Source organism: Anarhichas minor, unplaced genomic scaffold (genome assembly GCF_050575085.1).
Source record: "Anarhichas minor isolate MPS153535 unplaced genomic scaffold, ASM5057508v1 ptg000028l, whole genome shotgun sequence".
NCBI lineage: Eukaryota > Metazoa > Chordata > Actinopteri > Perciformes > Anarhichadidae > Anarhichas > Anarhichas minor.
In genome coordinates, this window is record NW_027466474.1 from 13,103,688 (window position 1) to 13,129,285 (window position 25,598).

The 25,598-nt window shown below is 43.0% G+C and overlaps 1 protein-coding gene across 2 annotated transcripts; it reads right to left on the reverse strand.

Moving 5' to 3' along the window:
- Positions 1-4,279: 4,279 nt before the first annotated feature.
- On the reverse strand, positions 4,280-25,523 carry tspan17 (tetraspanin 17). 2 transcript variants are annotated; one of them, XM_076103097.1, is made up of 8 exons: positions 24,443-25,523; positions 14,633-14,683; positions 12,711-12,857; positions 11,797-11,967; positions 11,162-11,287; positions 10,959-11,006; positions 9,204-9,320; positions 4,280-8,954 (listed from the first exon to the last, which is right to left on the reverse strand). In XM_076103097.1, the coding sequence occupies exons 1-8, from the start codon at positions 24,527-24,529 to the stop codon at positions 8,889-8,891; spliced, it is 813 nt and encodes a 270-aa protein (XP_075959212.1). In that variant the 5' UTR covers positions 24,530-25,523; the 3' UTR covers positions 4,280-8,888. The 2 variants fall into 2 exon arrangements, with proteins under 2 accessions (XP_075959212.1, XP_075959213.1); XM_076103098.1 differs by lacking the exons at positions 4,280-8,954; positions 9,204-9,320 and adding an exon at positions 9,393-9,735.
- Positions 25,524-25,598: the final 75 nt, after the last annotated feature.

Genomic DNA, 25,598 nt, shown 5'->3' on the forward strand with positions numbered 1-25,598 from the left:
CCTTGATGATATATAGAGGAATGATGGGATTATGAGCAAACGGCTGTGTAGACAGAATTCCATATTTCATGCTAAATAAAGCTTAAACTCTTTGGTACATGAAGTATGTAAGGAACTCGTATTGCACTTCACTTTTAGCAGTTTTTTAGGACGTTATCAGCTGATCCTTTCATGGAGTTCGAAATGATTAATATTCTGGGGAGCCAGCCATTGGCTTGTTATTTAACACCATTCAAGGCCTTTAAAAATCCTTGCATTTACACTTTAATCATTCAGTATTTATGAATATAAAGAAGTCTGTTTTTTTATGCGCTCAGAGGTAACATCTCAATGAGTGTGTTTGAGGAGAATAAGGGCACACACTCGCCTCACATAGACTTACAGTGAGAGGTCTCAATGAAGGAGTTACAGTATGTGTTTGTGGTGCAACTTAGGCTCACACGCAAACACACACACTTGGTTTTAGGGATGCACTGATCTGACTTTCCCAATATCAATTATGAAAACTTAAATTTAGTGATGAGGCAATATTATGTACCGGGGATTGCTGTGGCACTAACAAATGATGCTGGCAACAATGGCAATGATGGAGAAACTAATTGGATCTGGCTGATACAGGACCTGCTCACTAAGGTGTGCGTCTTCGGTGACTTTTTGTCATTTTGGGAAAGATGTTTTTTAGCTTCCTCGCTCCAAATGACAATGGTATTAACAGGAATGTTTACCATGTTCACCATCTTCGTTTAGTGTGTTTTGCATGCAAGCATTTGCTACACAGCACGAAGCACAAAGTGCAAAACTACCTGAAAAACTAACAATGGGAACGTCGCACAGGAAGCTGTGACTTCCTGGAGTCGTGTTTCCACCGTGAGGCTGCCAGCCAACCAGCAGACTCTCAATAAGAGAGTGAAGAGAGCGTATTGGAGAAATTCCTTTATAAGACTCTACATTCACATTACAATCATTCTGTGTAGGCTGCCCTGAACCACAACAAATAGAAGTCTAACTTCAGCCATCCCCCCCGACTGCCCTAAGCCCTTTTAACTTTAGCTCTAATGAAAACAGACCCCCCCCCCCCTCCCCCCCTGAACTGGTTTAAATGTAAAGCTGTGCCCCCCAGAAGTACACCCACACATCCATTACGCTCTTCTGGCTGAGCACCTTGAAAGCACTATAAATATATACTGTATAGCGCAGATAAATATTCCAGCTAAAAATGGGTGACATGCAATTAGCTCTTGTGTGATTCTGTCTTTAAAGCAGAGCCACTTGGGTGAATTATTGTTGGCCGGAGAAGCTCCATCCTTCAACTTAACCCCGAGGCGCGCTCCTGTGACTGAGGTGCCAGCAGATTAAGAGCAGTGCCGTGAGTTTTGTGCTTCAGCCATAATCCTTCTTGCCGTTAATTAAATTGAGCTCTGATTCGATCACTGTTTTCCGGGTAATTTACAGAAACTCATTCAATTACGCCATCAACCAATCAGGTCTGACCACAACACTCGCCACGAATGCATGGTGTCTTTCATCTTCACAGAAAGTTAGGTTTAGACAACTAAACCGCTTCGTTAGGTTTAGGCTTGGATGTATAAAGAGAACTGGATACAGCGTCCTGTGAAAGTTGCTCAGTGGTGCATGAAGCAAAAAAAAAAAAACAAGTTTGACTTTGAGTATAGAATTTTCCCCAATATTTTCCAAAGATTTGTATTTCTATTAACTCTCGATGACTCCCTCGTACCGCTCCGTCTCTTTCCTAGCTGCTCTCAAAGAAAGCCTTTAACAACACACCACATGAAAAGGCGAGGGGCTGAGTACCGTCATGTGATGTCTATTTCTCCAAGTTAGCTGACGCAGATGTGACGTCACCTGCTACTGAATGGCCGCCTTTGACAGTTTGGCAGGGAGCGTCTGCTCCACAAAGCGCATCAATGAAATCAATTGCCCTCCATGCCAGCGGGACTAACCGCCCTATCTGGAGGCTGACATGGTTGTTCCCTCGTGGAGAACCACAAGAAGGTTTTCCCACCGCCTCGTAATGTGTTGGCGTTCCTTGCTGACCGATGTTTGTTCAGTTCAATCGGTGCAGCTTGGTTTCTGCCTATTGCTCCAAGGTTGCAGGTTTCATTCCCGTGTGAACCACAGGAAAGAATTGCTATGCTCGCTGACATGCTGTAACCATGTCCTATTCGAGTTATGATTGGTGTGATGAAGTTGTGATTGCGTTGGTAAACAGATATTGAAGGGCGTAGATGTTGCACATGAGAAATTGTCAAGCATGCATTGTATCTGTATTGCATAAACCTTTCTTTTTTTCATAAATGTGTCATGCTCAACCCGAATTTGTCCTTTGTCCTCACAATTTGAAATCAAATGCAGCGGTGTGACTTTTCCTATTTCAAATTCAGTGAATCCAGGTTGAGCTCAGGGTGACAAACCTTCAGGGACAAGAAGCTTTTCTTCTCCGAGTGTCAAACGGAGGCCAGTCAGCCTCCTATGAGATCACAAAGTGGCTCCACCGTGCTCTTTAATTGGCTAATTACAAACCGTGTGGATCTAACTCGGCTGCTCAGCCGAGGATTAAACTTGGTGAAATCCTGAAGACGTAGTGGGGCTCTCGGGCCATACGGACAGACACTGCGAGGGCTGCAAGGAATCGGACCTGGGGCCCCTGCTGTCAGTTGCATGATCATATCTACAGTGCAATGAAGTGTGGGAAATCTCACTGATCGTTCTGCAGAGTAGAAAACTCAACAGAATATATGCATGTTGAAAGGGAGCAAGGCTTAAGACCCCCTCGGAGGAATAACACAGACTGTACGTTAGTAAAAGCCCAGACAAAAACAGAAGATATCGTTTGATGTTTAAAACATAAGCAGATTTGTATGTTTAACAGTTGGTGGTGTATGTACAATACATTCACAGAGAACATGTAATATTAATGCAGAATTTAAGATATTGACATTCACGGGTGGTAACTCTGCAACACATCCTCATACAACGGTTTGTATGTCGTCTTATGAAAAGTTATTTTCTTACTTTTTGTGGATTACGTGTTATATACGAATTATACTGCCTTACTTTTCTTTGGTACTAACAGTGTATGAGAACAGCCTGAACTGGGTATTCACATTCAGCAGGCTAAAGAATCCCAGCCCCAGCCATCTTTAAAGTGAACCACATGGAAATGACAAGGTGCCATCGTAGCGTGGAACAGCACCTACATGTCTGCTGGGGTCAGATGCATTAGCATGCTTTGAGCTCTCGTTACAACTTGAAGCAGAATACAAGACGAGAGCTGCAGCAGATCTGTGAGAGGGTCTGGTGATTACATTAAAAAAAAAAAAAAAAAAAAAAATCATCTTTTATAAATGGAGTATCTGGCAGTGATCTCACTTCACTGTGTCCTTTCCGCTGCGGTATAGCCGTCCTTGCAGCCACATGCTTTATGTAAACCGGTACGACACTAAATTCGTGAATTTTCAAGGGTGGCCGGGTTTACAAATGATAATTCGCTGCCAGAATGTGTAACAAGCACACTGACGCTTGTGTCCACCAAGTCATTCGTTCATTGTCAAGGAAACAGCTCCTCTTGCAGCATCCTGCTGGCGTGTGTTTTGTCTTTGAGATGCGCGGTAAAAAGGTAATGTCTATAGTCTCTGAAGTTTATGGATTATTTTTTTTGCCTTCGAGTTACTCTCTTTGATCTCAACATCAAGCAGAGCTGCAACAGCAGGTAACTGAATGGATGTTATCGCCGCTAGCTGCTCTCCCAAAGCCTCTAATGGCAACGATATAATACACACCGATTTCCTTCTCTCTTTCAGCAGCTTTCTGCATGTTTGCTGCTTTTGCGGGAATTAAGAGATGAAGCCGCAGCAGATGTGTGTCAGTGTCTGAGCTCACGGTCACCGTTTGTCTCCCTCTATTGGCCGACTCATCCCTCATATGATGAATTAAAGCACTTTCTAATCACAGAAAAACAACATTCCAGTGTAAGTGGAACAATTAGTGCGGCATTCGTTCTTCATTTCTTCCCAGTGTCTAACAGAGCAGACTGGCTTCACCCCTTTCCTTTAGAGTTCAGTGGTGGAAGAAGAATTCAGATACTTAGTAGAAGTCAGAAAAGCACAATGTACAAGTACAATCAATCTGCAAATATATATATATATTTATATATATATCACACACGTCATAATTATTACTGTAGTATTTAGATGCTTTAACATATAACAATATAATATGTCCATGAATGCTCGGATTAAAAAAAGACAACACTCCTCTGTTATCATAAATCCTTTAATATATGAAAGGGGCATATTTTAAACACAATATACAGTGTAACAGACCATGTCCCACAGCTTTCATATGCAACGACTCTTTACAAGGCTTACCCATCCGAGTAGACGGGTCTAAAGTGAGAGAGCGGGTGGATAACATGGTTTTGTTTGTTGTATTCTGCTGCAACCGAGACACAACTCAGAACTGTACTCGCAAACTAAGTCAAACCGAGAAAGCCGTTCTTGTTGCTCAGCGGAACAAAGGTATATTTGTAGTGGTTTTTTTGTGTGGCTAAAAGATCAGTAACTACTGAATCCGTGTTCCCCAAGTGTAAAACCCATGAAACTCAAAACACTTTTTTGTTCCAGTCGGATCGCGCTTTGTGTCTTGATCAAATGTCGTGACCCGGTGTGGAAATGTCAACACTAACAACCGTGATATTGCTGTTAGCATGGTCACAAACCAGTCAATTATGCTGCTTCTCTGGGCTCTGTGGCCAGCGAGAGCATGTGAAGACTTGTGAATGCCTGATGTGTTGCTCAACTTAATCAACACAAAATGCCTCAAAACATTAAGCAGACGTCAAACCATAAAAAAAGGATCACAGGGTAGATTATCAGAGGGGAATATGTGTCTCTTTGTTTGCGAAAGGGAAATATAAAAAACAAAAAAGTTCATTCATAAGTGCATATGCAGCTAAATACGTTTTAGATCAATAAAGTATTATCAAAACCTGGACATGGAGATGATTTCACCCTCATTGTTTACAGCTAAGTGAGATTGACGAGCGTTGCTCGACTGGTGGTTTCTGTCGATTTAAAGTCTTTGCGATTGCATACGAGGTCTGCACACACACACACGCCTGCAAACAGGAGAAATGGAAAGCTCATCTGCTTTCATGGTCACTGAAACACATCAAAACAAAACAAAAAAAAAAGAAACCAGAACAACATCTCAAACATTGCTAAAGACTAACCCTTTACTTCACATTCCTCATGCTTCACTTGTCTTGTGCGTTGCACTGCACGAGGGTAAGAAGAGCGTGGAGCAGTGGGTCCACGCCGACACACTTATACATTCATGGTATGCATAAGGCTCCTCCTCGGGAGGACAATTAGCATTGTTTTCTCCCTCCCCCTACATTAAAGGAATACAAAGCCCAAAATTACCCAAAGCTGTTAAAACAAACAGACTCCACAAAGTCACCTTTGTAATGTCTGCATAATAAAGCCACGCTGCTACGACTGATTATTATGGCATTATTGTCCTTATTACCAAGGTGACTGTCTGATTATTGGCATATCCATCCAGACGCGGCAGTGGCTGCAGAGAGAGAGCGAGAGAGAGAGCGAGAGGGGAGAGAGAGAGAGAGAGAGAGAGAGCGCTTTTTGTCTAAGAGCTGCAGCTCCGTACTGCAGCAGAACTGACACCCGTGGCCTCCATCAGCCTTCAGCCAGATCCTCAGCATCACTCAAAAGGCAGCAGCCCACCATTTTATCATGTACCACACAGAGTCTTCTAGAATGCACAAGCAGAGGAGGTTTTTTTTTGTCATGAGGGGAAGGGGTGTCAAAGACCCCGAGCAAACACTTCCAAATAATGATGATGTAAAAAAAAGAAAAAAAAAGAAAACACTTTAAAGATGTGTCAAACTAATTAATCACCCGTTATCTGTTATCAACCTACTTCTGAGGAGATTAAACGAGAAAGGTGTGAAGGGAAAACAAACACTGGTTTATTTATTCCTGATCTTCTAGATTCCAGTGGGACAGATTGATTTACAACAGTTAGTGAAATCAAAGAGGCCCACACACACACACACACACACACACACACACACACACACACACACACACACACACACACACACACACACACACACACACACACACACACACACACACACACACACACACACACACACACACACACACACACACACACACACACACACTCGGAATAGAGAGATGTTATATCACATAAGGCTGTTAATGTTTCTGCATTTCATCTGAAGGGGGAAAAAAAAGACTATTTTCTTAAGACCGCTCGAGGCCCTTACTCAGTGATTACAGCTGAAGAGCTGAAATGAATGAGCCTCTCCCATGGAAACCTTCAACCGAGAGTCATTAAAGACTCACTTCAGTCACTCCAGTACAGATGCATTGTGCTGCTCTGGATCTATTCCACTCGCTCACTCGTGACACCTGAATCCAAACGATTGATGTTTCCTCTTTGGTTTCTCTCTCTCGCTTTTTTTTTTTTTTTTTTTTTTTTCAAACGAGCCACGTGTTTAAAAATACATCAAAATGACACCTGGCTCTGAAACAGGTGCAGTCAGATCAGGTAGTGTTTTGAAGAGGGAGCGAGTGGGTGAAAGCAACATGCGACATGTAAGCATAGCAGGCGATCATAAGGTGCTGTTACTGAACGAGCTCCTCTGTCTGTGTGTGTGTGTGTGTGTGTGTGTGTGTGTGTGTGTGTGTGTGTGTGTGTGTGTGTGTGTGTGTATATAGACTACAGACAGACTCAGTGAAGCAGGGTTTGGTGTTCTGCTCACAGAATATTAATGCTACTCATCTTTCAACTTATGTGCATTGCAATTCAAAACATTTTTGTTTTTGGCTGGGTGTGCCAAATCATGCCTGTGCTGCGTATCTGAATGACACTGCTACAACTGTAGTGGTTTAAATGCAGACAAAAACAAAACAAAATGTACAAAAAGCATCAAGTGAACCCAGTATATCAGAAACTACATTCTGTGAGGATCATGGACGAGGGATGAAGAGCTGTGACTTAATAATGTGATGCCAGAGACCACAAGCTGAGTACAAAGTGTAATAAACGTGAGAAAGAACACAGAATTAGAATATGTCCCCGGCCTGGAAACAAAGACAACACGGCACATTGAAAGGCTTGTTGTTACCTTGGTTATTGTACTACATATCAATAATCTAGTCAACGTTTAAGCAGCATTCATGTTATATTGAGGCTGTTGCTAATATGAAAAGGCAACAGCTTGTTGCCAGTCCAGTCCAAACTAAAGACACAACATTGATGAAAAGAAAAAAAGCTATATTGTAACAAATTTTAGTTTGACTTCTTATTCCAACTGGCACTTCTCGCATAAAAGAAACAATAAATTCACATTTTGGCTGTCTAGAAATGCTATTTGTCATTTGCTTGGCGTTCCTTATAAGAAACACAAATGAGGCCGGACAGAAACCTTGGCAGTTAGCGTGTGGCCGGCTGATATTATTTGGTCTCCATCGGGACTGCTAACAACATCAACAATAAGAAGCTGTTTAGCAGTTGACTGATGGGTCAGAGGTAAAACAGGTGCCTGGTGAAGCCAAACAATGAACCCAGGGTAAAGAAATCGGTGTCTTTAAAAAGATAGGAAATAAAAAGGATGAATACAGGACATCTTTAAAAACAGACACATATTCTTATTTCACTATGCAGAGGAGACAATATAAGACAAGTGTGGTAACATAAGTCAAGTAAAAAAAGAAAAAGGCCCCAAAACAGCAATCCCATGTGCCGGAGGGATGCTTAGAGATGAACAACCTCAACTATCATTAAAGCCCTTTCCCTGTATAGCACAGTCCTATGATCCCAACCACACCTCTCTACATCACACAGTACAACATCCTTCAGTAAGTCAACGGGTAATACAATCACTGCAGGGCAAACAGGGCTGTCCTCCAGGAACTGTTAGTATTTTCTGCAACAAGTTAGAGTTTCTGAATTGCACAGACATGGATGAAAAAAAAAAAAAAAAACAGATATGCATTTAACCAAAGGCAGAAAGCATTATATTCTTGGCCAGGTCCTGAGGTATTGTGGGGCGGGGGTGCAGAAATTCCATGTAAAGAACAGGAAAGGGGACAAAAGTATCAGTGGAAATGAACGGCACTTTTTACACTTTTGAGTTAGAATTGAAATCTCCTGAAACGATTTGAAGCTGCGGGGACATGACCGGCCAGGGTTCATAGTCTTTTCAGTGGTCATTAAAAAGTCAGAATGGAGAAAAGAACGACCATGTGGGGTTTTTTTTTTTTGGGCCGGCCAGCCACCCACGATTCCCTACAGCAGGAAGTGGGCGGAGATGTTCAACCCCTCACTGAGGAAGGAGCCACATGGGACAATGTAATGCTTGACCTAAGCATTACATTGTCCCTTTTCCTTCGTTTATTTTTTTATTTTTATTTCATCCATGGCTTCCAATCTCCCAGTTGACAGGAGTCCTTGTGCAACTGCGCCCCATAAATACACTTGTCCAAAGAACAACATCAGAGGAAGCAGAAAGGGGAAAAACTAACTATGAAGTATTTTAGGGTTAAAATCCAGCTGAGTGGTAATCAAAGTGTTGACTGTTTGGTTTGTGTGGGATATTCTTCTCCCCATTCAAGTGTCACTGATAAACAGGGAAGTAAACTCTTTGTGTATGCAGGTATAAAAGTGGGAGAGTGCGTATGTGCTGCTTAGCTCAACGGCAATGCAGTGTTGACGGGTCTCGGTTGTCCGTCCTCAGCTGGACGGGACTTGTGCTGCTGCTGTGTTGGACCTTGCTGGGCCTCAGGGGCGGGGCTCCCTCACTTTCACCTCTCCTGTCACCAGTTGGCTTTGACAGCTTTGACGTCACTCACCAGGTTTTGAGCGAGGCAGATACCAAAAATCTGTGGAGGGAAGCACACGGGGCACGAAGGAAAGCGGTGTTTACAGAAAAGTAAAGCAGAATACAGCATGTTTAGAGTCACAGGGGTTTGCGTGATGTTACCCGTTGTCACCACTAGATGGCAACGATGATACAAAATCAGGCCCCATTGCACATTGTTGGTTTTAGGCCAACAGCTTATTTCTAATGCACTAGGTTTCCTTGTGTAAACTTTTGTAAGAAAAGCCATCTACGAACAGGGACGTCTTACCTGTAAAAGTGCAACACCAACAAAGATTCCAGCTACGATAATCAGGTTGTCCTGAAGCCACTTCTCAAACTGTCCCACACAGCCCTTGGTGAAGATATATTTCTGCCGTTCCAGCTCCTTTTTTTTTTTTTTAAACAACAACAGATTAGAAGTTAATTTAAATGAAGAGGGGAATATACAGATTATTAAAAAAAAAAAAAAAAAACACATTAAAACGATCGTCTCTGAGACATCTCATTGGCCTTCTGCATGATTTAAACAAACATGTGATTTGTGAACTCTGGCCTATGACCAATGCTGAACTAAACAAACAGCACAGATAGCATTTTGAGCAGTGACTCCTTCACCGCTGGGGAGGGCACGATAGCTGAGTCACTCTTGGATTACAACGGGTCAGTGTCTGGACATCACGGGGAATATCAAGGCAGCGTGTTCAGTTTCTCGGGGGACCCTGTGTGGACTGAACAAACAGACGGAAGCTGTGTCCAGATGGCTGTTGGCGTTGTCAGATCCACACCATGATATACATGGTCTATTCAGGGACGGAGATAAAAAAAAAAAAAAAAGGTGTAATTTAGAGCTGCAAAGACACTAAATTTTGGGGAGTAAGAATGAGTGTGAACAGTATATACAATGCTCTCTTTGTTACTCTTCAAGACAATTCAACCAGGCGAACCCTTTGTTCTCTTGCAAAACCTGAAAGCTTGCTTTTAACCAATGGACGCTAAAGGGAGCCCCCTTTGGCAGCCAATTAAAAAAAAAGCAGGAAACATGATGTTGTTCTGGCTGCGAACTTCCTCTAAAGCTATTTCAGCCCCCTGCCTGTCCGCCCCGCGTCTCCTGCTCTTCCTCCGCCTCAGCCTGCGCTCCATAAACAAGCTGCACAAGGAACTTATTGCACATCACCGATAGTTTCAGCAAAATGTCAATGGCCGGGGCATTAGCAGGAGAGCACACAGGGGAAATTAATTCATACCAACTCAAGAGGCAGGTGGCTCACTGTATTGCAGTGCGCCTAGCAACAGCGATGTCTCTGACTGCAGTGCAGTGAGTTGTAACCACCACACCCACACACAGAGGAGACGGGAACGCACTGGCAGAACCCAGTTGCCAATTACAGAGTGTAGTAAGGCTGCTTCTCTGGGCTATAACTGGAGCCTAATTATCCCCGTTAGAAGAACAATCTGTTATTAAGGCAAGAAGCAGGAAGAGGGGCCTACACATTCTCTGGGTCGGCCAACGGTTGCTAGCTACACGTTTTTTTAGTGTTTTTCTTCATCTTTCTGATCGAGAATGTGAAGAAAAAAAGGCTATAAAAATCAAAGTTTGATTGGTTTATTCTATTTAATCCATTTTTTTACTGGGGGTTCGAGACAAGCAATCAAGCCCAATACAAATGAACCGGATTGCCACTCAACCCATCGCAAATGCTTTAGGTCGTTTCAATCAAACAGGTTCGCAGCTTGTCAATCAACTCAGGAGTGATGTCACTCAGCAGAAAGGCCGACGCCGCCCGTCAATCACGCTCCACTACTGACACCGACTGCAGGCTACTGTGAATGAGCAGTGGTTCTGTTTAACTGCTAGAATTTGATTAGACTTGAAATTATCTAGATTTATTTGAAAAATAACACAAATCACAGTACACATTTTCAGAGAACTAGGTGTAGACAAGAGATGAACTGGAGAGTGAAGTAAACCACATATAAGGTTAAGTATATAGAGCGTGGTAGAGACATGTATAGAGAGACAAACCCATTGAAGCCGAACATCATAACCACACTGCGTGTTGATGACATCCTCCTGTAAAAAAAAAAAAAAAAAAAAAAAGAAAACACACAAAAATGAGAGAATCCTGTTTGAGATCATCGTTACAACTCTACACTAGATTATGAATTCAAACCGTGATGTGTAACTATGCACCATCAATCATGCACTAATATGGTCGAATGACTCACTGCAGGGTCCTTGACGCAGCAGGAGAAGGGGACTCCGCAGCGCTCTCTGCTGGGGTTCAGGTCAGTGCAGTTGAAGTAGATGTTCATGTTCCAGTCGTCGGGCCCGTGAGCTCCACAGCACGACCACTGAGACGGCAGCAACAACAGGCAGAGATTAGGCAGCCGACTCCGGGTTAACGGACAGATTTATGTGCTGTGATCTGGTCTTTGAACGGCTCTTTAGGGCCTGGCTCAGGTCAGCCTGGGTGGGTATGCCAGCTTACCGTGGCCGGTAGCGATTACAGATAGTGAGTCACAGATGGCGAGGCTAACAGAGGATCTAATCGCCTTTACGGTACGTCATGACAGAGGCCAGTGTTTACACTCGGGAGCCAATTAGCTAAACTTTCTCATTCATATAATTGGATAATCATTTGAGGGAAATACAATCACATTAATCATGCATGAGATTTACTCCACAATCGCAGTGGCTCACTCGCTCTCCTCCCTGCCCACAACTGACCTGATTCAACAGTTTTGAAACTCAAATTTCTAGAGATGGGAGTGACTTCTTTTTCCAGGAAGGGAACATGAGCCGTTATGAGGAAGTCGGTTATAGTGACACACACGTTTTCAGTGAGTAGGTGTTGACTCACATATTCCTGGGCAAAGTCAATCAGATTCTGCAAGTCGATGTCATCGCGGTAGGCCTTGACGTTATTGTTGATGAAAAGGTTGAGCTGGTCTTTGAGCCAGTCCTTAAAGACAAAGGCAAGGATCCCCGCCGTCAGCTCCAAGAAGAAGATCAAACCCAGGAACACAGAGAACTGGAGAGGTACATGAAACCACGAGCAGAAAACAATAAATCATTCACTTCAATCAGGTAATCTGGGAACACGAAGGAGAATCCTGTCTAAAAGGGATCAGAGCACCACTAACAGTATTTCTGGCATTTCTTGTAAAAGAATTAGAAGGACAACAGCTCTGATGTAATGTCCCTGTGCGGGTCTGGTTGTAAGGCCGGTACTGATTTGCTGAGTGAGAGTGCTGCAACAAAAACCGCAGTCCCAGAGGTGCCGTCATATCATCCCCTTTACAGTAAATGTAGGAGGAGACGGGGCTAATGATAAATGCACAAAAGCCACATTAGCTCCTCGCTCTGACGCCTGACTTACTGCTGCTGCTAATGGACATTGGCTGGAGTTAATAGCTACTCAGCATCGCAGCCAGCAACAAGGCATGTTTGTCTCCGTCAGTCACATGTAGTTATCAATACAGCTAGACGCAAACAAACCTCCCAAGACGGTGTTGCCGTGGCTTTGGTCGTTTAGAAAAAGACTAGAAAAATGTTTTGGTGGCTTATGAAGCTCGGATCGCCGTTTCTGATCATTACTTCCTGATAGAACAGGACTAACGCATATCTGTGCCACGCAACCACCCAGAGCATTTGGCTCGGGCGAGTCACCTGCTGCAGTTGACAGCCCCGGCTCTGGTGTGAACTGCAGAGTTAAGGGGGCGTGAAGTGGTTGAAATGGTGTCTGTGCTCAGAAAGTCGGGAGCTGGGGCTTACAAATTTAAGCAGGGAGGTGTTCTCTCTGAGCGCTCCGATACAGCCGGCAAAGCCCAGGATGAACATGACCCCTCCAACGACGACAAAGAGCCACACGGGGTCCAAGCCCCCGAGATCTGTGATGGTTGACAGATTGGACAGCACGCCCTGAGGGAAAGGGAGAAAAAAAAAAAGACAAAAGAGAGTGGTTACAATTCTGACTGTAATATTCCCCAAAAAATAACCTTACTATCTCTATTACACGGTCCTCTCTCTCTATAAACACACACAGCTAACCTTGAAAAGAGATCGTGATAACAAAGACAAATAGGGAGAAATTAACCGAGAGGTTGGGTTGTCCTGCTCAGAGATGCAGAAGCATCCATTAAAAGAAAATACTATTATTTGATAAGAATGTATCTGCTTTGTGTGTTGCTTCCTAAAAACAATAACACAACCCCAGAGTTTTTTTTTTTTTTTTTTAATCATTTTATCTTAAAACTACATTTTGGCAGATCTCTGTCCAACCTTTGAAACAAGCCACTGTTATCAGAAGGAGGCACAGTTCAGAGCCTTCCGCAAACATTCACCAACAGACATCTGTCCTTCCTCTCTGCACATCCTGCCCTCAGCGCCCCGAGGCCACAGTGCGTCCAACGTGATTTCCCGTCAAGTCTCTGACACATTATTCAAACAGAAATGAAACCCTGACGCCAAAAGAGTGGATCTCACTGGAAGATGAGTCAACGTCTCAGGGTTTAGCACACCAGAGAGAGGGAGTGAAAAGGCTTGTTCGCACACAACGTGTTCCGGTTCGTTCGTGATCTCTCATCAACTCTTTCTATATTCATCACCCATCTTCAAAGAGATCCCAGCGGGGGAGAATGTGTGTGTGCCTGCTCTCAGTTCTGACATGTTTGCTCGTCACATACAGTGCGCATGTCAAACACTTTGCAGCTAAAGCCCAAGAAGCTGAAGTCTCACACTGCTTACGTTAAGCTCCCACTGCAGTGAGCAACTACGGGACAGAGGCATAACTGCAATCTGCCGTTTTTATGGCAATCCTGCAGAATAAAGTGCGTTTATTTGAATTTAAGCATGAAGCACATGGAAACAACGTAGCCTGGCTGAACACTGCCGGCTACAAAACCAATCATAGTCACTGAGACCCCAAACTCACCATTGTGCCTTTTCCAGGACCCGCTATTCATCAATCGGTCTAATCCCTTTAAATATTCACGCGGTTCCACCAAGGTTCTCCCGGTGCAGGCCTATTTGCATAGAGTTCATGACCAGCCGTTACTAATCAGTACATGCCTCCACGCTGGCGCAGCATTTACGGAACAGGCCGGTACAATTCGGCCTAATTAATGAACAAATTGACTGTTAACTCGATAGGACGGAGTTTTTTTTATATCTGGCCATGATCCACTGCACATGAAAGGTTCACCCGATGTTTGCTGCTGGTATACTGTGGAAAATAAACAGAATCCAGATTCCATGCAGATATGAGGCACTGAATTCGTGGTAGCTTTGTAATTTTGGCCTTTTGACTCCTTATTTGTTGCCATTACCAGCTTCTGTTAAAGTTCCGCAACTATTGGAAAAACAGATTGCTCAACAAAACTTTTCACAGTCACAAATCACACTTTGGCTGCAGCAATAAAAATGAATTTCCTGAGAGGACTATGGCATGTTTACCAGGACCATTATACGGTAAGATGCCTTTGAGTGCTCCAAAGCGTTACAGGAACAGGGCCTTTATTTTCCACGCCACTTTTCTTAAAAGCCCTGTATTCCCCCCCCCCCCCCCCCCCAACTCTCTCACGCAAATTATACTTCCAGCTTCTTTCCGCCGGAGTGAAGAGAAGAATTTGAGCAATGTTGTGGAGGCAATCGTGTTGTATTTCAACAGTGTGTGTTTGTGTGACGTCTTGACTTACCTTCTCCGCCCATGCCCACAGGCCGATGCCCAAGAAGGCGGCTCCTAGTAACTGTAACACAAAGAAGAGTCACTTCACTGTCAGACGGAGAGCAGTGACATGATGAATAAAATCTATATTCGAGACTTCAAATATATCAGTTAAGATAGAAAAAAAACTTCACACACACACACACACACGGTCCTGATAGACAGCCCTTTTACTGTCTGTTGTTAAACTCGGATGTGGGTGAGGCTGTAGGAAAAAGGTGATGTCATGGAATACTGTGGATCAATCAAAAACACAAGAGCAGCTCGTACAGAAACACAGAACTCTCTCAGTGAAAATAACCAGTTAATAGTGCGTTTACGTTGAACCCCATCACTTGTACAAAGAAGCTAAATGAGAAAATTGGCTTTCAGAACCTTTAAAGAAACCCAACTTTTGAGAAACGTTTTACCTTGCTGTGGACAGAATGAATCATTACATCAGGTTATCGCAGGTTAGAGTCATTGCGCTGCACACTTAAGAGGTTGGAGGATCTGATATCCTGAGAGTTAAGGATAATCCCTTCGGCATTAGCCTCCTGTCCCAGTGAAGGATGGTTGTAGGGCTCACAGTTCAAAACACGCCAAAAAAAAACCGTTGAAAAGCACCGGGGGTGACTGCTTGAGATGGACCACCATGTGTGAAGAAACTCTCAAGTATACATAGTATACTATAGAAGAATGGTGGCAGGCTAAAATGAACCATTAACACATTCACCTGCACAAAATGAAAGACACAACACACAAGTACATTCATATCACAAGCCCCCCACCCGTCTACCCTAGTTCTAAGTCCTATAGGGCCTCATTAATGCATCTCCACACCTCATGGAATTGCTTAATTTTACTGCGATGGTCAAATAATATCTAATAAATTATTTCCAAATATGTTAAGTTAGGGCCATTTTTTTCAGCGTTTTATAAAAAGCTTCATATAAACGAGGAAGGAAAAGACAGCCGTAGGATATCCTAAAAAAATACACAGATCAGCCGAGACTTTTGTTTTACAAATAACAGAAATGCATTCTTGAATTTCATTCCACTCTTTGTTTGATTTTGCACGAATCAAGAAGGAATGCACGTCTTGAGAGCCACACTTCACACACACACACACACACACACCTATCAGAGGAATCTGTGTTTCATCTCCATCACTTTAGTCTCGTCATCAAGCGGTACAGCATTAAGAATCATTTCTCTTTTGTGGTAATGCTGTTATTGAATTTCTAACATTTTATGTTTGCTTCTTTAAAATGGAGATCTTTATTCCATTCATCAAACAACGTTCGCAGTGAGCTCTGTTTAGACTGTTTTTTTTAGCAGCATGTGCAATTAACTGTATATTTGTACATCTTTTAACACGTCTTTAAAGGGTACCAAATCATGTTGTAAATTGATTTTTTTAATAATCAAGTTTTTTTTTGCTATAATTATCAAAAAGAATATTTTTAAATCCTGGTTTGTCTGTGAATTTATTCTTGAGGTTTATTTCTGTAAATGACAGAGCCCTAATGTGCATACTCGTATCAAATACATGTTTAATTCCCCTACTTCAGCTCCACATTTTGGATTGTTATTGATGGATTATTCCACATTTGCATGCTCCTAGGAATAGTATGATGCAATTTTGTTCCATGATTTGACTGTGGTATTTATAACAAAGTGAGATACTTTTATACTGTAATTTGTAAAGAGAGATGTAAATAGGTTGTGAGGATTTAATTGTTTGCTTTTAATATTTATCCAGGCTTTTCAGCTGTGTTTTTAAATGTAAGACCCCTTCTGTTCATGGATTTTACAGTTCTACTTAATCGATGTGCTTTATTACAGATTTTCTTTTTTTTTTTACAAAACAACAGAACGGCTTTAAGTGAATATTCCCCATTTTTGGTCGTGTGGTTTTATTGGTATAATAATATTATCTAATCAGCTGCTTAGCATGCCACAAAATGTCATTCCTAAGAGATTTGGGAAGGTAATGAACTTAACTGAGGCACACTATAACGACCAGAAACATAACAGCTCCATTGAAATTGGATTAAATCATATTGTTGGGAAGCTGATTAAATCTTGGGCAGCAGGTACACTGATGGCAATCCGTCAACTTCCATAACAAGAGCAACAGCAGTGACTGTGAGGCGTTGCTTCGGGCATGTTCCGGTCGATGCATAAGCAGTTCTTGTGAAGGGTGTGGTGAGTTCCACTGGAAGGAGGGGAAAAGTCCCGGTAAGCACGTGGAGATCAGGTAGAGGAGATTAGCCTGACGGAGGGAGTATTAAACCATTTAGCCTCCGACTCTAAATAATCCACATGGATTAAAAAGAGACAGAGAAAACAACTCTCACTTTACAGCAAGGAAACTCCTGTTACACAACCCCGTCTAAAGTCTCACTTTACTGAATGGGTTCTCTGTTAGATATTGTGGATAATGACCGGTTGTGAATGATTCATTATACAACATTTTTATTTGAGGAAAGTAGAAGTGGGATATTATTCACACCGCGCTGTGAAGAGGAGCTTCAGAGAGACTTTGTTTTTAAAGGAATCTATATACACATTCAGGACAACAGTTAATTCATTGTCTGTTACATCAAAATGTAATTAAAAACATTCATTTGGTCGAGACAGGGACTCGGATGGCATCACATGACGATGAAACTTAGACTACTACCGTATAGAACTAAAATCTTCTTCTTCTAAGACCTGTTTGCAGTATATACAGTATGCAACAAGCTGAAGTTGGCAGTATTAGGCAGCTCATGCAATAGTTCGAATTTATTTTCAAATGAAATATAAAACAAGTGTGGATGTCATTGTCTCAGGCATTGCCAATCACTCTAGGACGAGACAACACCTGTATGTGTTCCAACATGTTTTCGGATGTGATTTCTGAATCTCTCTTTATTCAAATTAAGAGGCTGGACTTTCTTAACACGCAGCACACAAAGTTGTGTCCTTGAGAGAACATCGGTCTTCATTACAGAAACTTCCCAAGTCTGAAATCCTGTCTCGTCTTAGTTTAAGAGGGCATTTAGTATTTTGGGAATTATTCCAAACATGTTTCCTTTGTGCACATCTTATCTTAGAATAGGAATTTAGCTATTACAGAACTGTCATCACTTAGGAATCTTTTTAGTTAGGAATCATAAATTACAGTAGGATTGCTTATGTCCTAATGTCCTAAATTCGGCCACAATTGGCAGCAGCACTGCTGTTTGCTTGATGTGCTACGTCCGTCTCTGGAGAGGCTTACAAAGAGGCACAAAGGGGCTCTGCCGGTCGTCGCACAGAGCACAAACACACTGTATTTTTTAGGGTGACTTCCAGACTGAGGTGGCAGATCGTGTGTACATTCTAAACATAGATATGACAGCACGAACGCCGACTGAAGTTAGTTAGGATTTCTTAAGTAAAGAGAAGATAGGAGGTCTGAAATAAGACAGGACACAGCCATGACTTTAGGAATTGCTTCACTAATTGGATTAGGAAGTTTTGGATTTTCCCGATCTTTGAAACTTACGGTACAATAGGATGAGCAGTGAGGATACGTTTCTGTAATGAGGCCCCTGAAGGCTAGTCTGAACCTGTGCCTTCTTTCCAATCCAAACACAGAGCCAACTATGAAGGTTGCATTAAAGCAGCACTTGACGATTTGACAATATCCAGTTTATCAGCAGGAAGTTGGCTATAGCATTTTGAACTACAATTCCCAACATCAGACATTAAATGCTAAAATTAGGAGTCCCACTAAGGATGTTGCTTATTACAGCATTAAAAAGGAAGAAAAAAAAAAAAAAAAACGTAGGAAACTTATGTTTACGGATAGCATACATACACTCACCGGCCACTTTATTAGGTACACCTTGCTAGTACCGGGTTGGACCTCCTTTTGCCTTCAGAACGGCCTTAATTCTTCGTAGCATAGATTCAACAAGGTGTTGGAAACATTCCTCACACATTTTTGGTCCATATTGACACGATGTTATCACGCAGTTGCTGCAGATTTGTCGGCTGCACATCCATGATGCCAATCTCCCGTTCCAGCACATCCCAAAGGTGCTCTATTGGATTGAGATCTGGTGACTGTGGAGGCCATTGGAGTACAGTGAACTCATTGTCATGTTTGAGATGATTTGAGCTTTGTGACACGGTGCATCATCCTGCTGGAAGTGGCCATCAGGAGATGGGTACACTGTGGTCATAAAGGGATGGACATGCTCAGCAACAATAGGCCGTGGCGTTTAAACGATGCTCAATTGGTACTAAGGGGCCCAAAGTGTGCCAAGAAAATATCCCCGCACCATTACACCACCACCAGCAGCCTGAACCGTTGATACAAGGCAGGATGGGTCCATGCTTTCATGTTCTTTACGCCAAATTCTGACCCTACCATCTGAATGTCACAGCTGAAATCAAGACTCATCAGACCAGGCAACGTTTTTCCAATCTTCTATTGTCCAATAGTGAGCCTGTGTGAATTGTAGCCTCAGTTTCCTGTTCTTAGCTGACCGGCGTGGCCCCCGGTGTAGTCTTCTGCTGCTGTAGCCCGTCTGCTTCAAGGTTCCACGTGTTGTGCGTTCAGAGACGGTGTTCTGCATACCTTGGTTGTAACGAGTGGTTATTTGAGTTACTGTTGCCTTTCTATCATCTCCCACCACTCTGCCCATTCTCCTCTGACATCAACGAGGCATTTTCGTCCAAACAACTGCCTTCTGTTTTTCGGACCATTCTCTGTAAACCCTAGAGATGGTTGTGCGTCCCAGTAGATCAGCAGTTTTTGAAATACCCAGACCAGCCCATCTGACACCAACAACCATGCCACGTTCAAAAACACTTAAATCCCCCTTCTTCCCCATTCTGATGCTCGCTTTGAACTTCAGCAAGTCCTCTTCACCACGTCTAGATGCCTAAATGCATTGAGTTGCTGCCATGTACTGATTAGCTGCCATGGCTGATTAGCTATTTGTGTTAACAAGCAATTGAACAGGTGTGCCTAATAAAGTGGCCGGCGGTGAGTGTATATTGTTTTGTATTTTCGCCTGCCCACCGTCACATGGCTGATGTACTTCCTGTCTAGTTTCCATTGCTCTGTCCTCAACAGGAAATCAGGAGTTGAGGAAACTTTTTGAAACATTTACAATCGACATAATTAGCCAGAGATCATTGAGAATGGCTTGAATTTGAGTGGAAACATTAGCAGAATTCAGTGCTACCTTCATCCGTTTCACAAAGTATGCATGTTATGTGGGGAAAGCAGACATTTCTGGTGATACCAGAGCTACAGCGAGGAGACAGAGAGCACAGAATGATTGATGGCATGTGTCATAAAGTATGTATAATATAGGTTGGCTAGTTTGAGTAAATATACAACTATTTATGGATGATTGCAAATCATCAATGCCCTGGCGGTTGAGTAAGGACGCATCACAATCTCTCCTGTTTGTTATCTCCTATCAACTATCCAATAAAGCAAGAAGAAAGCTGGTGCTTCACAATAGTACTTCTTTTATATTTGGCCAATTTTGTTATTATTTCCGGCCAAAAGTACCTCAATGCTCGACACGTCAAGTTGCATTTCCCCAGCTACAGCTTGAGGCCACCTTGAAGGCAGCATAAAGTGGGACAATATGGAGGTAAGCATGGCGAGCATCAGCCCTCTCATTTCAGCGTACTATGTCTTACACGGTTTCTCAGTCTCTTTCTCAGCCATGGCGCCATTAACTTTATTTCTAAAACACACAATAATTCAGCAACACAGCCGAACAAAACTTAAAATAAACACACGACTAAAAGTAAGTCAATTCAAGCAACACACAAAAATGTGAAGCTCAACTAAATTCAGGGTTCCTCCACATTTTCCATTTCAAAATTCCGAACTTTTTCAGACATCTCAGCAGGGCTTTTTTGACATGGTGACTCTGGGTGCAGAGGATGCTGTGACAGGCCTACAGTGCTTCTGTCCTTGCATATGGCTTACAATTGCCACCTCCCCCCCACGTAGGGATGTCGAACGATTTCACACAGAGTTTGCAAGCTAGCTTTCTTTTCCCAAACAAACTTCATAGGACTGTCAAGCCAGCCCCCAGAATACTCTCACATAGATTTAGACATTTGCTGCCTGCTCAAAACGCCATGAAAAAACACTCTGCTTCAAGGATAAATTCTTGAATGTTATATTTTAGAAAACAGAATAGGGACAATAGTATGGAAACACAAATATTATTCCATACTCTCTTTTCTTTCTACTTATCCAGACCTGAAAATTACTCAAATTATATTCATTACTTTTCCCTGTAAATGTCTTTTCTTTTTGTCCCTCTACTGCAGAGACTTGAGCCACGGTTACGTCAAAGTATCACTTAGGTAATGTTGTGAAGAGTATTACTGTATAAGCCTCACACACAGTTCAACACAACATAAGTATATTCTTTGTAGAGCATTTATCTGCAAACCAAACTTCCCTCCCGGCACAATAAGGCTGGATTGAAGTGAATTTGACTGAGTGAGGACATTGAAGCTGAACTGAACCTGCGTTTGTACACTTCTTGCGGTATTTTCCTTTCATCTAACTTTTCCCACGCAGCGAGCAGTGAAAGAGTCACATTCAGCTCAGTCGGTGGCATTGAAACACACACACCCTGTGCTAAACTCTGTCAATGCTACTCTAAGACTAAAATGTTCTTCAGATTATCAGTGCTAATTTTGCACCAGATTCACATTCATGGTCTTGTATCTCTCAGGAATTAAGCAATAAAACTAAGAAAAGCCCAGTACTGCGTTTCTGTTCTTACTTTATACCTCATTGCTTGTGTTTATTTGGAGATCGTTTTAAAAGATTCATTTCTTTTTATCTCACCTGCTCTAGGAAGCTATTTGTTTCCCGTTCCTCTGTACACTTGTATCTACCTAATCTATGTGTTGTTATCACGGAGCAAATAAACAAAAATCTGGAACTAGATGTCCCTGTACCCGCCTCGTTATTCAAATCGGGCTGCTCTGGTTATTTTTCTGTCCAAGTGCTGCTGCAGGATGTGTGTGTGTGTGTGTGTGTGTGTGTGTGTGTGTGTGTGTGTGTGTGTGTGTGTGTGTGTGTCCTAGGGCGAGCACTTCCTCTGGATGTGGAGAGAGAGAGAGAGAGATTATCAACACTTGAGAAGATGCCTCCTTAAGCCAGCTGATCCCATTAACCTCAACTAACTAGCAGACAAAACAAGCTGCACGCTGCCTGGACAGACACAACATCACAAATACACGGGGAGGGTGTAGACCTACTCGAGTGTGACTGCCCCTTTTGTTGACTCGCTAACAAGCTGAACGTGGCCGGCCATGTGAACACAGCCATTCTTTGGGGATATGATATCAACGGCGCTGCCATTTTGCATTCACACTTAAAATCTGCAACATCAATGAAACAATTTGGCTGATTAATTACAACGGCGTGTTACTAAAAACAAGTTTTAGGACCAGAGTATATCTGACTGGAATGGAGAGAAGCTGGTCAACGCTATTACCGTGTATCCAGATACATCCAGATGTTGTGTAGACACAAATGACTCACGAGAAACACCGCACTAGTTTGCCCCCCTGTTCATATCTTGATTTAAATACATTTGTTTGTCATTTCAGCCTCACTATGCACACAGTCAAAAGGTCTGCTTCGCTTTCTTCCAATGCGATCAGAGATGCATACCGCGTATACGACACGTCGAAACATGAACCCCCCCCGTCTATACCTCTAAATGTAGCTTGAGTAACGTGTCCACAAATGACTGCCTTCACACTTATTTACAGCTGTCCACCACCTGTGATGTGATAACCTAATGTGAGCAGTCACACTTAAAGCTGAAGCTGGGCTAATGACACACCTGCATCCAACCAACTCAGCAGCTTGGTTAGAGCTTAACAAGCTCATAATTACAGCATGCAGAGCTTCCAAAAGAGTTCGGCATGCAGCTCAGGCAGGGAAAAAAAACAAAAACGGATTCATTTGGGCGGATGTGTCTATTGTGAGGACGAGAGAAGGTATGTTGTTCTTGGGTGAGAACGATCGGCTGTCAACGGCGAGCTCGGGCGCTGGGAGAACTTCACACAGTTTGTACTGCTCTGTTTTGGGTCTTATAAGCATTCTGTCTCAATTTCGGCAGCATTTTCAAGCCTGACAAGATCACTATGGGAAAGACAAATGGGTTGATTTGTGGAGAATAAACCCCATCTCTCTCTATTTCGGCAATGCGCTAGCTTGTCTGTCAAATCCGGTTTCGCGGCGCACAGACAAGAGGAGAACATCTTCCAGCAATTATTAATGGAAACAGCCAGCGAGCTGGAACTTGTTCTACTGCTTCAGAGAGAAAGAGAGAGAGAGAGCTGAGACAAGGGACTGTTAGCTCGGCCCGAGTGTCTCAACAGTGTGAAAGAACGCAATATGAGTCAGACACAACACTACGGCCCTATTTCCTTCATGATTGCTCAGCCCAATTGAATTCTCGAGCACCTTTCATTTGTGTGGCCAATTGTAAAATGAACTTGTGAATTGTTCTTTAAAAAACAAAAACAAAAAACAACTCCTCTGGTCTGTGACATCAGCAGTTCATATCACCTCAGTTTCTCTCTCACACACACAGACATGTCAAGAGATTATAGTGCGATACTCCCACATGTTGAGGAATGAGGAGGTGGTGACGAAAGGAGGAGCGACAGGAGGGGATCCAGATGCATGTGGATCCCATGTGCCCTGATGAGTCCATCAGAACAAGCGTATGGGGGGGGGGGGGGGAGGGGGGGGAAACACAGACTCACCCCCCAGTCTTTGTTATTACCGTGCGTCTTTGTGCGTTAGTGGGTGTGTCAGTGAGAGAAACAATGCTGTCCCCACAGAGCCCGAGTACTATAGTGGTGGAGCGAGTGAATAGGGGTGCTTGAAAAGAGGTATTCAGGTCCGTGTGGCCTTTTCCTTCCAACAGTGTGTGGGAAGACCCTCCGGAGCACACAGACACGCCATTCCTTCACCCACAGACATCATGATACACCAGATGGGTGAGGAGGGAGGGGTGAAGGAGACCGAACAGAGGAACTTTTCAGACTGAGGAGGGATAAATATGGAGGGGGGGGGGGGGGGGGGCATTGTGAAGGAGGCGTGGGCTTAACTTGCCAGTGGCCCCAACAATACAAATGGGATGCATGTCATTTCTCATAACACAATGGTACCAAACCTCACTTACCGAGACACTAACATCAGCGCAGCTTTTGTCTTACGTTAGTGTGCATCTCCACCAGCTACACTCAGAGATAATCAAACCATCATCAGACACTATAGTGAGCCAATGAAGTAGGCTATTTAAAGACACCTGTGATATTTGTGACTTAGCTGCTCGCCACTATTGTCCAAAGAGGCTATTCCAGAGTTACACGAAAGGAAAAGTTGCAGCATGAGGACAATAAAGAGAACGACTTGAGAAGAAGTGGTCTGATAACTAATTCATATTTTAAAGTTATGACAAGAAAGTTTTAAAGAATTATAGCACACCTGACTATTATTCTCACCAAAACAAAACTTAGTGACTTCCTCTCGGACAATTAAGTAGCGAAACAAGTTGATCTGTTCTGCCAGTTACCACACGTTAATAACACCAGAAGAACAACATCAACACGTGGCAATTCATTTAATACTTTTCTGGAAACTTAAAAGGAGCGTGTAACTCCAACGGTTACTAACGTTAAGCTAACTTTACCAGAACATTCAAACTTTAAAGTTGGCAACATCAGCGTTATTTTCACATTTACTTACCCAGAATAAAATGTTGAATCCAAACAAGAAGTACTTCACGCAGCAGCTGACTTCGGACTCTTTTAGATGATGGTGTTTTCTACTCATTCTTCCAGGGATAGTGGTGGCTAACTGCGAAGCTAACCAACGTTAGGTAGTTGACTAATACGGTCGGTACTTTAAAAGCGTGGCCAAAGCTGCAGTTCTTGATCGACCAGAGCCACGGTTAGCTGGCTCCATCAGCTAACGTCACACGACAGCGTTAAGTAAATCAAACATATGCGGCTAATTATCTTCTCCTCGCTTTGACCAGTAGATTGCTAGGCCAGCTAACTAGCTGGCAACTTCTCTGGTTAGCATTGGAAGCTAACAACAACAAATGCATGGACACTTAAGGCAAAGACATTCGTCTGGCTGTTCGGTCGATATTCAAGTTGCCTGGGGTTGATTTCGTAGCGCACACACCGGGAGACAGGTATCAAGCTGATGGCCTTTCAGCTAAACGTCCCCTCGATTATCTCTGTTGCCGCATCGTCCCTTGAAACCTTCATCCTTGTAGTTTTGTGCTGTAAAACAAGCCCCTGCTGTCAAAAGAGGAAACCACTGCACTAGAAACCCGCCCCTCACGAGCGCCCCCCTGTGTCTCGAGGACGGGTCGTCCAAAGGGAGGACAGGCTGAGTTATCTATATCTTTACTCCCCTATATTTCAGGTTAATAGATGTGCAGGTGCAGCAGTTTTATGATTGAAACAATGCAAAATAGAGAAAAAAAAACAATCAACAATAGCGTTTTAATTACACGGTTCACAGACCAACGTGTTGTTAATGTTCCCGTCCACAGCAAATTAGTCATATAACAATATATTACTATACAATTATTTATCTTATGGACTAATGTATATTCTGCAACACAGTAAAAAAGAAAAAAAGAAGAAGGAAAAGAGAGGAGCTGTGGAAGGGAAGCTGCTCAGCTTGTGAACACTAGCTCTCAAACCTGCTGCACAGCTGCTGACTACATGCCACCTTATTTACAGTTCTCTTGTGAGGCATTCACCTTTTGACTTAAATGAAACCTGTGATATCTAACACAGAGATATCACCTTTTGTCGTCCCCCCCCCCCCCCCCCCCAACAAAGCGACTGTGCCAGAATCCCATAATTGCAATCACGGAATGTGA